The sequence below is a fragment of the Oncorhynchus mykiss genome, chromosome 12 (assembly GCF_013265735.2).
Source record: "Oncorhynchus mykiss isolate Arlee chromosome 12, USDA_OmykA_1.1, whole genome shotgun sequence".
Lineage (NCBI taxonomy): Eukaryota > Metazoa > Chordata > Actinopteri > Salmoniformes > Salmonidae > Oncorhynchus > Oncorhynchus mykiss.
Window position 1 is genome coordinate 22,553,612 of NC_048576.1, and position 13,840 is coordinate 22,567,451.

At 45.1% G+C, this 13,840-nt stretch overlaps 1 protein-coding gene across 1 annotated transcript; it reads left to right on the forward strand.

Moving 5' to 3' along the window:
- The first annotated feature begins 6,874 nt into the window (after positions 1-6,874).
- cbln17 (cerebellin 17) lies at positions 6,875-13,322 on the forward strand. Its single transcript, XM_021626102.2, has 4 exons — positions 6,875-7,151; positions 7,252-7,314; positions 7,540-7,668; positions 12,965-13,322. The coding sequence occupies exons 1-4, from the start codon at positions 6,902-6,904 to the stop codon at positions 13,246-13,248; spliced, it is 726 nt and encodes a 241-aa protein (XP_021481777.1). The 5' UTR covers positions 6,875-6,901; the 3' UTR covers positions 13,249-13,322.
- Positions 13,323-13,840: the final 518 nt, after the last annotated feature.

Here is a 13,840-nt window from a genome sequence, read left to right on the forward strand (position 1 = left end):
ATGCAAATAACTGTTGACAATGTTCTGAATGTATTGTGGTTTTGGGGGATGAGCCACATCCTTTTTTATTTTTTTCATGAGTTGTCCCTTTTCAAAGAGGAATCAGCCAAGAAATTGAAGAGGGAAAGAAGAGGGAAAATCAGAAGGAATCAGCCAAGAAATTGTAGACCTCCACATGTCTGGTTCATCATTGGGAGCAATTTCCAAACGCCTGAAGGTACCACGTTCATCTGTACAAACAATAGTACGCAAGTATGAACAACATAGGACCACGCAGTCGTCATATTGCTCAGGAAGGAGATGAGTTCTGTCTCCTAGAGTACTTTGGTGCAAGAAGGGCAAATCAATCCCAGAACAACAGCAAAGGACCTTGTGAAGATGCTGGGTGAAACAGGTACAAAAGTATCTATATCCACAGTAAAACGAGTCCTATATCGACATAACCTTAAAGGCTGCTCAGCAAGGAAGAAGCCACTGCTCCAAAACCGCAATAAAAAAAAACAGACTACGGTTTGCAACTGCACATGGGGACAAAGATCATACTTTTTGGAGAAATGTCCTCTGGTCTGATGAAACAAAAATATAACTATTTGGCCATAATGACCATCGTTATCTTTTTAGGAAAAAGGGGTAGGCTTGCAAGCCAAAGAACACCATCCCAACCGTGAAGCACGGGGGCACCAGCATCATGTTGTGGGGGTGCTTTGCTGCAGGAGGGACTGGTGCACTTCACAAAATAGATGGCATCATGAGGAAGGGAAATCATGTGGATATATTGAAGCAAAATCTCAAGACATCAGTCAGGAAGTTAAAGCTTGGTTCCAAAGTTGTGGCAAAATGGCTTAAGGACAACAAAGTCAAGGTATTGGAGTGGCCATCACAAAGCCCTGACCTTAATCCCATAGAAAATTTGTGGGCAGAACTGGAAAAGTGTGTGCGAGCAAGGAGGCCTACAATCCTGACTCAGTTACACCAGCTCTGTCAGGAGGAATGGGCCAAAATTCACCCAACTTATTGTGGGAAGCTTGTGGAAGGCTACCTGAAACGTTTGACCCAAGTCAAACAATTCAAAGGCAATGCTACCAAATAGTAATTGAGCGTATGTAAACTTCTGACCCACTGGGAATGTGATGAAAGAAATAAAAGCTGAAATAAGTAATTATCTCTACTATTATTCTGACATTTCACATTCTTAAAATAAAGTGGTGAGCCCCACTCTCTGATCCATCACAATGTCTCTCAGTTCTTTCAGCTCATTCCAGATCTTAAGCTGGTTGGTTGTCTGTTTTTCAGTATAGGTATCAACTTCATATCTTCCAATCTGACTCTATCCCTCTTCATTGATACCCAGCTGAGGGATATCATGCTCCCTGACCTCCTCACTGTCTTTCTGTCCCTGTGTCCCACACAAACAAACAAGTAACACCAGAGATACTAAAACAGCCCTCATCATCATTACACTGTATTATACAACCCGTTAGTGAAGTGTCTTTTCGGAACATGAACACCCTCTTTATACATGTCTAGATTAGTCGACATTATGTAACCATCATCTTTGTTATCTAGTACACAACAAGGTCAAACCTAATGATTAAATATGGACTCCATCCGATTATCTTCGAATAGTTTACACACTGATGTCTGGAAATGTTTGAAACTTTCCCAAAGTGTTGTGGGAAAGAATCAACCTGTGGAATATGTCAAGGTCTGGTGTTGTATTTTTGCCACGTGTCTCTGCCATGAGTAGCTGCTTTTAGAGTATCTACAGGGCCTCTGTCTGTCAGGCACATACTGTAATACAAAGAGAAGAGTGACTTTTGAAAAATAACGGTTTTACCTCTTTCTACAAAACAAATGTCCCTATTCTCATTACTCTGTAGCTCTCTTATTCTCATGTTTCCCCTGTATTTCCCTCTGCAAACCTGTTCCATAACTGTACAATAGAAGGAAGTATTGCCCCACAAATGTAACTGTCAGTTAAGAACAAATTAAAATTCTTATTTACAATTACTGCCTGCCCCAGCCAAATCCGGACGACTCTGGGCCAATTGTGCACCGCCCTATGGGACTCCCAATCACAGCCAGATATGGTACAGCCTGGAATTGAACCAGGTACTATACTGACACCTTTTGCACTGAGATGCAGTGCCTTAGACCAAATTGCCACTCTGAAAGCCCAAGCATTGAGACTGAATGTAATATGATGATGATAGTTCTATATGAATATACATTAGGTCCATTTCCAATAATAAGTATTGGAATTCTCTTTATGAAAAATGTACAGTCAATGACCAGTAATTTATGGGCCAATTCCTATGAAAAGGTTGTTTGGTTAAACACCAAATAGGATTGTCATTCACGTTTATTTCACATGTATTTAATGTTTTGAGATTACATGCATCCTTAAGTATTTAAAAAAGGACAAAATAGAAAGTCTGTATGTGTCCAACTGTATGATAATGAGCATTCAAAATCATAATGCATGGTTCATTATAGTATATAATGCCATCTATCCCCTATGGCCCATAATGCAACATAAAGCCAAATGTCATTGTTGATTTGTATATGGGGCCGATGATGTGGAGGTGACAACTGTGAAGAAGGGGGGTGTGAAGGGTTCAGTTAATTTTGCAGTAGCTTGCCTGTGTGTGATCCTAAGTGTGTGTTTAAGAATGTGTCTGTGCGTGTTTGTATGTGTGTGTGTTCGTATGCGTTTGTGGGTGTGCACATGCGTGCATTAATGTGTTTGTGTGGCATATCCACAACTAATTACCATAGCCTAGTCCCCATGGTAATCCATGTCAGTGTTAATTAAAGTACTTTTCTGTGTTTGATGTGGACTGAAGTCCTTTTTTTTGTTTACTGCATGTATTTACATCCCCATTTCCTGAAATTTGGGTGGCCAATAAAAGTTCATTTTAATACACAGTTAGCAAGTGGGACTATGGGGAGAGTCTTCTCTCCAGAAAATGGTTTTCACGTTTACGTATTTTGATGGGATTTAACCAGACAGGAATTGAGTGAGAGAGAGGGAATCAATAAAACATGACCCCTTGGGGTCCAGGTGACTTCTGCATGGCTTCTCTCACTCCTGGCTAATTGAAGTTATATTTCCAGAAACCCTTAACCTCCTTGTCTCTTTGTATGAGTACATGTGAGTCTGCTAGTGCAGTATAAATCTTTATTTGCCCTGAAGGGCAATTTGTCTGCAGCAGAAAAACAAACACTTGGCCTTGTGAATAACAAAAAACATTACTTGGGAAATAGGAAGGTAAATAAATTATTAAATGATAAAAACAAATATTAAAAAAATACTACAGTTTGTCCAGCTGCTTAAAATACAAGTATAATACAAATGCAACCATTCATGCAACATTATCATTTTTTGATTGTATGGAGACACACAAACACAAGTTGAGTGTGTCAGAAAAACAAACAGAAAGGACGGTACAATACCACATGCAAACATCTTCCTTTATGCTGAGTGTGCTGACAGGCCTTGACAGGGGCCATGTGTGTGGGAGAGGACACTGCCATGTCATCTGTCTGTTTGTGTTACTGTTAATGATTCTGTATAGTGTGAGCAGGGCCACTCTGTGCTTAGCCCTGTGCCATACCTTTAGAATCTGCTCAACTCTTTTAGTTGGGCCAGCTGCACAAGTCCTCACAGCCAGCAGTTACAGCCACTCTAACAGCCTGTTTGTTTACGACAAAGCCCTTACAGCCATGGCTTCCAGAAACATGTTTCATTCATGACAGGAAACTTGGTGGATGCTAATCAGGGTGCAGGTGCTTCTCAACTGGTTACAGACACAGACAGGAAACTTGGAGATATTCTGGTGCTATCTAAACTCACTGTGTGTCTGTGTGTGTGTGTGAATGTTAACCTACAGTTTATCTACAGTACCACAATGTCCTAAGAATTCACTAGAATGTCCTGAAAAGGTAAGAAAGCAAGAACTTTGGGGGGTTTTGGGGGTTCAGATTAAGTTTAAGTTTAGGATTAGCAAATACAGGTTTTTAGAAGGTTGTCAGGTTGGATGGGGAGCGTTGCTGCACAGCTATTTTCAGGTTTCTCCAGAGATGTTCGATGAGATTCAAGTCTGAGGTCCTGAGTGCTCTAGAGCAGGTTTTCATTAAGGATCTCTCTGTACTTTGCTCCGTTACTCTTTGCCTTGATCCTGACTAGTCTCCCAATCCCTGCCACTGAAAAACATCCCCACAGCATGCTGCTGCCTCCACCATGCTTCACCATAGGGATGGTGCCACGTTTCCTCCAGACGTGATGTTTGGCATTTAGGACAAAGAGTTCAGTCTTGGTTTCATCAGACCAGAGAATCTTGTTTCTCATGGTCTGAGAGTCCTTTAGGTGCCTTTAGGCAAACTCCAAGCAGACTGTCATGTGCATTTTACTGAGCATTGGTTTCTGTCTGGCCACTCTACTATAAAGGCCTGATTGTTGGAGTGCTGCAGAGATGGTTGTCCTTCTGGTAGGTTCTCCCATCTCCACAGAGAAATTCTAGAGCTTTGTCAGAGTGACCACTGGTTCTTGGTCACCTACCTGACCAAGGCCCTTCTCCCCCATTGCTGACTTTGGCTAAGCGGCCAGCTCTAAGAAGAGTCTTGGTGGTTCCAAACTTCTTCCATTTAAGAATGATGGAGGCCACTGTGTTCTTGGGGACATTCAATGCTACAGAAATGTTTTGGTACCCATCCCCCGATCTGTGCCTTGACACATTCCTGTCTCGGAGCTCTACGGAAAATTTCTTCGCACTCATGGCTTCGTGTTTGCTCTGACATGCGCTGTCAACTGTGGGACCTTATATAGACAGGTGTGTTCCTTTCCAAATCATGTCAAATCAATTGAATTTAACCCAGGTGGACTCCAATCAAGTTGTAGAAACATCTGAAGGATGATTAATTGAAACAAGATGCACCTGAGCTCAATAGCAAAGGGGCTGAATACTTATGCAAATAAAGTATTTTTATTTATATATTTTTGCAAACATTTCTAAGAAACTGTTTCTACTTTGTCATTATAGGGTATTGTGAGTAGATTGCTGAGGATTTTATTCAATCCAGTTTTGAATAAGGTTGTGATGTAACAAAATGTGTAAAAAGTGAAGGGGTCTGAATTCTTTCCGAAGGCACTGTACATATTGTTACTTTTTTATTATTTTTTTGGCACCGTGTATATGTCCCTCCAGACTCACAGCTCTGAATATTTTACTAGCTGGGCATTAAAAATGCAGCAGGGGCTCTAGTGAAACACTCATCAACTCAGATGTGTACAGTAGAGAGGGTTCCGTGACCTCCCTTGTTCCCCTCGCCACTACCCACAAAACACTTCTCCTTCACGCCATTCAGCTCTGCTCATGCACGCTGGGCATCACCAAACAACGCGCGCGCACACACACACAGCCTTGTATAACTAACCTTGTGGGAACACAACATTTTGTCCCATTCAAAACTCCTAACCCTAACCTTAACCCTAAAGCCCCTAGAAGTAGCATTTGGTCCAATATTTATTAGTTTACTATTTTTGAGGGGACCTCTTTTACAGAATAAAAGCAGGTGGACAACGGGCTAATGACCTAGTTTAAATATTACAGAAAGATAACAGGTAGACAAAGGGCTAATGACCTAGTTTAAATATTACAGAAAGATAACAGGTAGACAAAGGGCTAATGACCTAGTTTAAATATTACAGAAAAATAACAGGTGGACAACGGGCTAATGACCTAGTTTAAATATTACAGAAAAATAACAGGTGGACAACGGGCTAATGACCTAGTTTAAATATTACAGAATAATAACAGGTGGACAAAGGGCTAATGACCTCGTTTAAATATTACAGAAAGATAACAGGTAGACAAAGGGCTAATGACCTAGTTTAAATATTACAGAAAGATAACAGGTAGACAAAGGGCTAATGACCTAGTTTAAATATTACAGGAAGATAACAGGTAGACAAAGGGCTAATGACCTAGTTTAAATCTTACAGAAAAATAACAGGTGGACAACGGGCTAATGACCTAGTTTAAATCTTACAGAAAGATAACAGGTGAACTGTCACGTTCTGACCTTTATTTCCTTTGTTTTGTCTTTATTTAGTATGGTCAGGGAGTGAGTTGGGGTGGGCAGTCTATGTGTGTTTTTCGATGTTGGGGTTTTGAGTTCAGCCTTGTATGGTTCTCAATCAGAGGCAGGTGTCGTTAGTTGTCTCTGATTGAGAATCATACTTAGGTAGTCTGGGTTTCACTTTTGAGTTGTGGGTGTTTGTTTTCCGTGTGTGTGTTTGTTGCCACGGTACTGGTTCGTTCATGTTCACATTTATTTTTTTGTATTGTTTCATAGTGTTCAGTTTATATCTTGAAATAAACGTTATGGACACTTACCACGCTGCGCATTGATCCTCCGATCCTTCTCGCTTCTCCTCCTCCTCAGAGGAAGAGCAATGCCGTTACAAGGACAAAGGGCTAATGAACTAGTTTAAATATTACAGAAAGATAACAGGTAGACAAAGGGCTAATGAACTAGTTTAAACCTTACAGAAAGATAACAAGCGGACAAAGGGCTAATGACCTAGTTTAAATATTACAGAAATATAACAGGTAGACAAAGGGCTAATGACCTAGTTTAAATATTACAGAAAGATAACAGGTAGACAAAGGGCTAATGACCTAGTTTAAATATTACAGAAAAATAACAAGCGGACAAAGGGCCAATGACCTAGTTTAAATATTACAGAAAAATAACAGGTGGGAAAAGTGCTTATGGCCCAGTTTAAACCTTTTATGGGTGTACCAGAAGACCGCTAAATTCTCCAAGTTAATGGTTAACCACAAGGTGTTTTTAAAGAGACTGATGTTTGGAGTGTATTGCATACTGAACTAGCTCCATGCATATTTTCCCAATGAGAGCTTTTCTAACTCCACTGGTGTTGCTGATCTGTCATTTGGGAGTAGCTAAGGACATTCCAAGTGAAGATGAATCCTCTCACTTACAGACAGCCCTTCACTTTGACATCAAGTCTGAGCTGAGAGATCTGAGAGACATGGTGGTGCAGCAAAGAGCAGAGCTGAGCCGCACCATGACTGAACTACGAGACACTAAGACTCAGGTGGAGGTGCTGAAAACAGAGAACTCAGGTCATAGCAGAATACTAAGCCCCACTATCAGTTGACTGAGTCATGTTATACTCTGGTTAATTTCCATTGTTGACATTAAAATTATTTAATTTTGTCTTAGTAATGGGGTCCAGGCTGATGAGGTCTGAAGGACAACTTGAGGCATTGAAGACAGAGAATGCAGGTAAAAATGTACAGTTAAATATCAGTTTGTTTAGTTAGTTTGTACATCAAATGAACTATTGTTAATGTAGCCATAGAAACCAGGCAGAATGTAGGTACCTAATTATCTTGTCATTATGATTGCTAATGATCAAGACACTAATTTCATGTTCTCCGGGGTATTTTCCTGCAACTGTTTTCCTGCAAATGTTTGTCAATCATTCTCTTTATTCTCCTGCATTCACAGAGAGACCCAAGGTGGCATTTTCAACCTCTTTGGGAAAAACTGGACACCAAGGACCATTCAACACTGCCACCACCGTAGTCTACAAGAACATCTTCACAAACACCGGTGAACACTACAACCAAGCTACAGGTACTGTACTGTCTTCATCAACATCAGTCAACAGTTAGTGTAGACTATTGCCTACCTAGTCAAAAACAAGTGCATCTGAAGTTTAAAAAAACCCCAGCACAACTAGTAAAAACTGCTTGATGTTGGTGGCAGGTTGCATTTGATGCCCCATGATTTTGTTTAGTGCAATCAAGATCATACTTTTATGTCAATGTGCTACAGGTACGGTCATGTAGTGTGCAGCACAAGTCTTGATGATCTTGTCATGTATTGTCATGTTGTGTCTTTCTGTCCTTTCCTTTCACCCTGTCTCCCTCTGCTGGTCGTATTAGGTTACCTTTTCTCCCCCGCTTTCCCCCAGCTGTTCCTTGTCTCCTCCTAACTACCCATTCACCCCGTTTCCCACCTGTTCCCTTTTTCCCTCTGATTAGGTCCCTATATCTCTCTCTGTTTCTGCTCCTGTCTTTGTCGGATTCTTGTTTGTTGTGTTTCATGCCTGAACCAGACTATCGTCATGTTTGCTGTAACCTTGTCCTGTCCTGTCGGAATCTGCCGGTCTGTCTGAACCTACCTATGTTTGGTTATTAAAGAAGCTCTGTTAAGTTAATTCGCTTTTGGGTCCTCATTCACTCACCGTGACAGAAGAATCCGACCAAGAATGGACCCAGCGACTTCGGATCCTCTCCACTCAGCCGTCGAGATCCAGGGAGCGATGCTAGGCAGACACGAGCAGGAATTGTCTGCTGCTCGACATGCCGTTGAGACCCTGGCCACCCAAGTCTCCAACCTCACAGAACAGGTTCACCATCTCCGCCTCGATCCACCGGCCACTTCCAGGGCTTTCGAATCTCCGGAGCCCAGAATCAATAACCCGCCGTGTTACTCTGGGGAGCCCACTGAATGCCGCTCGTTCCTCACCCAGTGTGATATTGTGTTTTCTCTCCAGCCCAACACTTACGCCAGGAGCACTGCTCGTGTCGACTACGTCATATCTCTCCTTACTGGACGGGCTCGTGAGTGGGGCACGGCAATCTGGGAGGCAAGGGCTGAGTGTACTAACCAGTATCAGGACTTTAAGGAGGAGATGATACGGGTTTTTGATCGATCTGTTTTTGGGGAGGAGGCTTCCAGGGCCCTGTCTTCCCTATGTCAAGGCAATCGATCCATAACTGACTACTCTATTGAGTTTCGCACTCTTGCTGCCTCCAGTGGCTGGAACGAGCCGGCCTTGCTCGCTCGTCTTCTGGAGGGTCTCCGCGCAGAGGTAAAGGATGAGATTCTCTCCCGGGAGGTTCCTTCCAGCGTGGATTCCTTGATTGAACTCGCTATTCGCATTGAGCGACGGGTTGATCTTCGTCACCGAGCTCGTGGAAAGGAGCTCGCGCTCTCCGTTGCCCCCCTCTCCGCATCACTACCATCTTCCTCTGCCGGCTCGGGAGCTGAGCCTATGCAGCTGGGAGGTATCCGCATCTCGACTAAGGAGAGGGAACGGAGAATCACCAACCGCCTCTGTCTCTATTGCGGTTCTGCTGGTCATTTTGTCACTTCATGTCCAGTAAAAGCCAGAGCTCATCAGTAAGCGGAGGGCTACTGGTGAGCGCTACTACTCCTGTCTCTCCTTCAAGATCCTGCACTACCTTGTCGGTCCATCTACGCTGGACCGGTTCGTCAGCTTCCTGCAGTGCCTTAATAGACTCTGGGGCGGAGGGCTGTTTTATGGACGAGACCTGGGCTCGGGAACATGACATTCCTCTCAGACAGTTAAGGGAGTCCACGGCCTTGTTCGCCCTGGATGGTAGTCCTCTCCCCAGGATTCAGCGTGAGACGCTACCTTTAACCCTCACTGTTTCTGGTAATCATAGCGAAACCATTTCTTTTTTAATTTTTCGTTCACCTTTTACACCTGTTGTTTTGGGCCATCCCTGGCTAGTTTGTCATAATCCTTCCATTAATTGGTCTAGTAATTCTATCCTCTCCTGGAACGTCTCTTGTCATGTGAAATATTTAATGTCTGCTATCCCTCCTGTTTCCTCTGTCTCTTCTTCACAGGAGGAGCCTGGTGATTTGACAGGGGTGCCGGAGGAATATCACGATCTGCGCACGGTGTTCAGTCGGTCCAGGGCCACCTCTCTTCCTCCACACCGGTCGTATGGTTGTAGTATTGATCTCCTTCCGGGAACCACTCCCCCCCGGGGTAGACTATACTCTCTGTCGGCTCCCGAACGTAAGGCTCTCGAGGATTATTTGTCTGTAGCTCTTGACGCCGGTACCATAGTCCCCTCCTCCTCTCCCGCCGGAGCGGGGTTTTTTTTTGTCAAGAAGAAGGACGGGTCTCTGCGCCCCTGCATAGATTATCGAGGGCTGAATGACATAACAGTGAAGAATCGTTATCCGCTTCCTCTTATGTCTTCAGCCTTCGAGATCCTGCAGGGAGCCAGGTTTTTCACTAAGTTGGACCTTCGTAACGCTTACCATCTCGTGCGCATCAGGGAGGGGGACGAGTGGAAGACGGCGTTTAACACTCCGTTAGGGCACTTTGAATACCGGGTTCTTCCTTTCGGCCTCGCTAACGCTCCAGCTGTCTTTCAGGCATTAGTCAATGATGTCCTGAGAGACAAGCTGAACATCTTTGTTTTCGTTTACCTTGACGATATCCTGATTTTTTCACCGTCACTCCAGATTCATGTTCAGCACGTTCGACTTGTCCTCCAGCGCCTTTTAGAGAATTGTCTTTTTGTGATGGCTGAGAAGTGCACTTTTCATGCCTCCTCCGTCACATTTCTCGGTTCTGTTATTTCCGCTGAAGGCATTAAGATGGATCCCGCTAAGGTCCAAGCTGTCATTGATTGGCCCGCCCCTAAGTCACGCATCGAGCTGCAGCGCTTTCTCGGCTTCGCGAACTTCTATCGTCGTTTCATCCGTAATTTCGGTCAGGTGGCAGCTCCTCTCACAGCCCTTACTTCTGTCAAGACGTGCTTTAAGTGGTCCGTTTCCGCCCAGGGAGCTTTTGATCTCCTCAAGAATCGTTTTACATCCGCTCCTATCCTTGTTACACCTGACGTCTCTAGACAGTTCGTTGTCGAGGTTGACGCGTCAGAGGTGGGCGTGGGAGCCATTCTTTCTCAGCGCTCCCTCTCTGACGACAAGGTCCACCCATGCGCGTATTTTTCTCATCGCCTGTCGCCGTCGGAACGTAACTATGATGTGGGAAACCGCGAACTGCTCGCCATCCGGTTAGCCCTAGGCGAATGGCGACAGTGGTTGGAGGGCGCGACCGTTCCTTTTGTCGTTTGGACTGACCATAGGAACCTTGAGTACATCCGTTCTGCCAAACGACTTAATGCGCGTCAGGCGCGTTGGGCGCTGTTTTTCGCTCGTTTCGAGTTCGTGATTTCTTATCGTCCGGGCTCTAAGAACACCAAGCCTGATGCTTTATCTCGTCTCTTCAGTTCTTCAGTAGCCTCCACTGACCCCGAGGGGATTCTCCCTGAGGGGCGTGTTGTCGGGTTGACTGTCTGGGGAATTGAGAGGCAGGTAAAGCAAGCGCTCACTCACACTCCGTCGCCGCGCGCTTGTCCTAGGAACCTTCTTTTCGTTCCCGTTCCTACTCGTCTGGCCGTTCTTCAGTGGGCTCACTCTGCCAAGTTAGCCGGCCACCCTGGCGTTCGGGGTACGCTTGCTTCCATTCGCCAGCGTTTTTGGTGGCCCACCCGGGAGCATGACACGCGTCGTTTCGTGGCTGCTTGTTCGGTCTGCGCGCAGACTAAGTCCGGTAACTCTCCTCCTGCCGGCCGTCTCAGGCCGCTTCCCATTCCCTCTCGACCGTGGTCTCACATCGCCTTAGATTTTGTCACCGGACTGCCTTCGTCAGCGGGGAAGACTGTTATTCTTACGGTTGTCGATAGGTTCTCTAAGGCGGCTCATTTCATTCCCCTTGCTAAGCTTCCTTCTGCTAAAGAGACGGCACAAATCATCATCGAGAATGTTTTCAGAATTCATGGCCTTCCGTCAGACGTCGTTTCGGACAGAGGTCCGCAATTCACGTCTCAATTTTGGAGGGAGTTTTGCCGTTTGATTGGGGCTTCCGTCAGTCTCTCTTCCGGCTTTCACCCCCAGTCTAACGGTCAAGCAGAACGGGCCAATCAGACTATTGGTCGCATCTTACGCAGTCTTTCTTTTCGCAACCCTGCGTCTTGGTCAGAACAGCTCCCCTGGGCAGAATACGCCCACAACTCGCTTCCTTCGTCTGCGACCGGGCTATCTCCTTTTCAGAGTAGCCTCGGGTACCAGCCTCCGCTGTTCTCATCTCAGTTCGCCGAGTCCAGCGTCCCCTCCGCTCAGGATTTTGTCCAACGTTGCGAGCGCACCTGGAAGAGGGTCAGGTCTGCACTTTGCCGTTATAGGACGCAGACTGTGAGGGCTGCTAATAAGCGTAGAACTAAGAGTCCTAGATATTGTCGCGGTCAGAGAGTTTGGCTCTCCACTCAGAACCTTCCCCTTAAGACGGCTTCTCGCAAGTTGACCCCGCGGTTCATTGGTCCGTTCCGTATTTCTCGGGTCATTAATCCTGTCGCAGTTCGACTTCTTCTTCCGCGATACCTTCGTCGCGTCCACCCGGTCTTCCATGTCTCCTGTATCAAGCCCGTTCTTCGCGCCCCCGCTCGTCTCCCCCCCCCCCCCCCATCCTTGTCGAGGGCGCACCCATCTACAGGGTCCGTAGAATTTTGGACATGCGTCCTCGGGGCCGTGGTCACCAGTACCTCGTAGATTGGGAGGGGTACGGTCCTGAGGAGAGGAGTTGGGTTCCCTCTCGGGACGTGCTGGACCGTGCGCTGATCGAGGATTTCCTCCGTTGCCGCCAGGTTTCCTCCTCGAGTGCGCCAGGAGGCGCTCGGTGAGTGGGGGGGTACTGTCATGTATTGTCATGTTGTGTCTTTCTGTCCTTTCCTTTCACCCTGTCTCCCTCTGCTGGTCGTATTAGGTTACCTTTTCTCCCCCGCTTTCCCCCAGCTGTTCCTTGTCTCCTCCTAACTACCCATTCACCCCGTTTCCCACCTGTTCCCTTTTTCCCTCTGATTAGGTCCCTATATCTCTCTCTGTTTCTGCTCCTGTCTTTGTCGGATTCTTGTTTGTTGTGTTTCATGCCTGAACCAGACTATCGTCATGTTTGCTGTAACCTTGTCCTGTCCTGTCGGAATCTGCCGGTCTGTCTGAACCTACCTATGTTTGGTTATTAAAGAAGCTCTGTTAAGTTAATTCGCTTTTGGGTAATCATTCACTCACCGTGACAGATCTCTATGATTTCCCTGACATCCAGGTATCTTCACAGCACCTGTGAGAGGGGTCTACTACTTCAGCTTCACAATGGGTGATTTTCTCCAGTCAACAGTTATGGGCCTATCCCTGTTCAAGAATGAACAGCTAATAATTCATTCAGGGGAAGTAGGTGACCATCAGCAGTTTAGGAATGCATCCAATGCAGTCATACTACAGCTGGAAGTGGGAGATGTCGTTTTTATGCAACTCCCTGCAAACTACAGGATATATGATGATTCAAATCACCGTAACACTTTTATTGGCATTCTACTCTTCCCTGTTTGAGAAAAGTTTTAAATGTGTTGTGATGATGAACATCAATGAAGTGCTTTTGACCAATCTTGTTTCATTTAATTATTGCTGCACAGAGACATTATACACAAGCACCTGCGCTCTCACTTGCACACAAACGCACACTTCTGATCTACAACACATGCTGCATTATTCACTTAGACCAGTAGGGGGTAGTAAATGCCTATATTTGGTTGTGTGGTCTTTCAAGTGAGATGGAGACAGAACACAGACCTGTAATGTGAATGGATTGATGGATGGAAATTATTCAACCTCGCCATGGCAACACATATATTTGCTATGTATGGAGGCCAGTATAGCTTATTGCAAGGTGTAAGTTTATATACAATGTGCAATAGGATATTAAACTTTTCAGGAAGTTAGGAACCAATATACACAGGCAGTAATGGAAAGCAAAAGCTAGCTTTTTCAAACAGAAATTTGCATCATGTAGCACTAATTCCAAAGAGATTTGGGAGACTAATGTCCATGGAGAATAAGAGCACCTCCTCCCAGCTGACCACTACACTGAAGCTAGGAAACACTGTCACCACCGATAAATCAACGATAACCGAGAAATTCAATA

What these genes read in the sequence shown, in the direction of transcription:
- cbln17 (XM_021626102.2), top strand. Translation starts at nt 6,902, where the DNA reads ATGCATATTTTCCCAATGAGAGCTTTTCTAACTCCACTGGTGTTGCTG. An exon ending in ATTGAAGACAGAGAATGCAG is followed by an intron (nt 7,315 to 7,539) that starts GTAAAAATGTAC and finishes CTGCATTCACAG; the next exon opens with AGAGACCCAAGGTGGCATTT. An exon ending in ACACTACAACCAAGCTACAG is followed by an intron (nt 7,669 to 12,964) that starts GTACTGTACTGT and finishes CCTGACATCCAG; the next exon opens with GTATCTTCACAGCACCTGTG.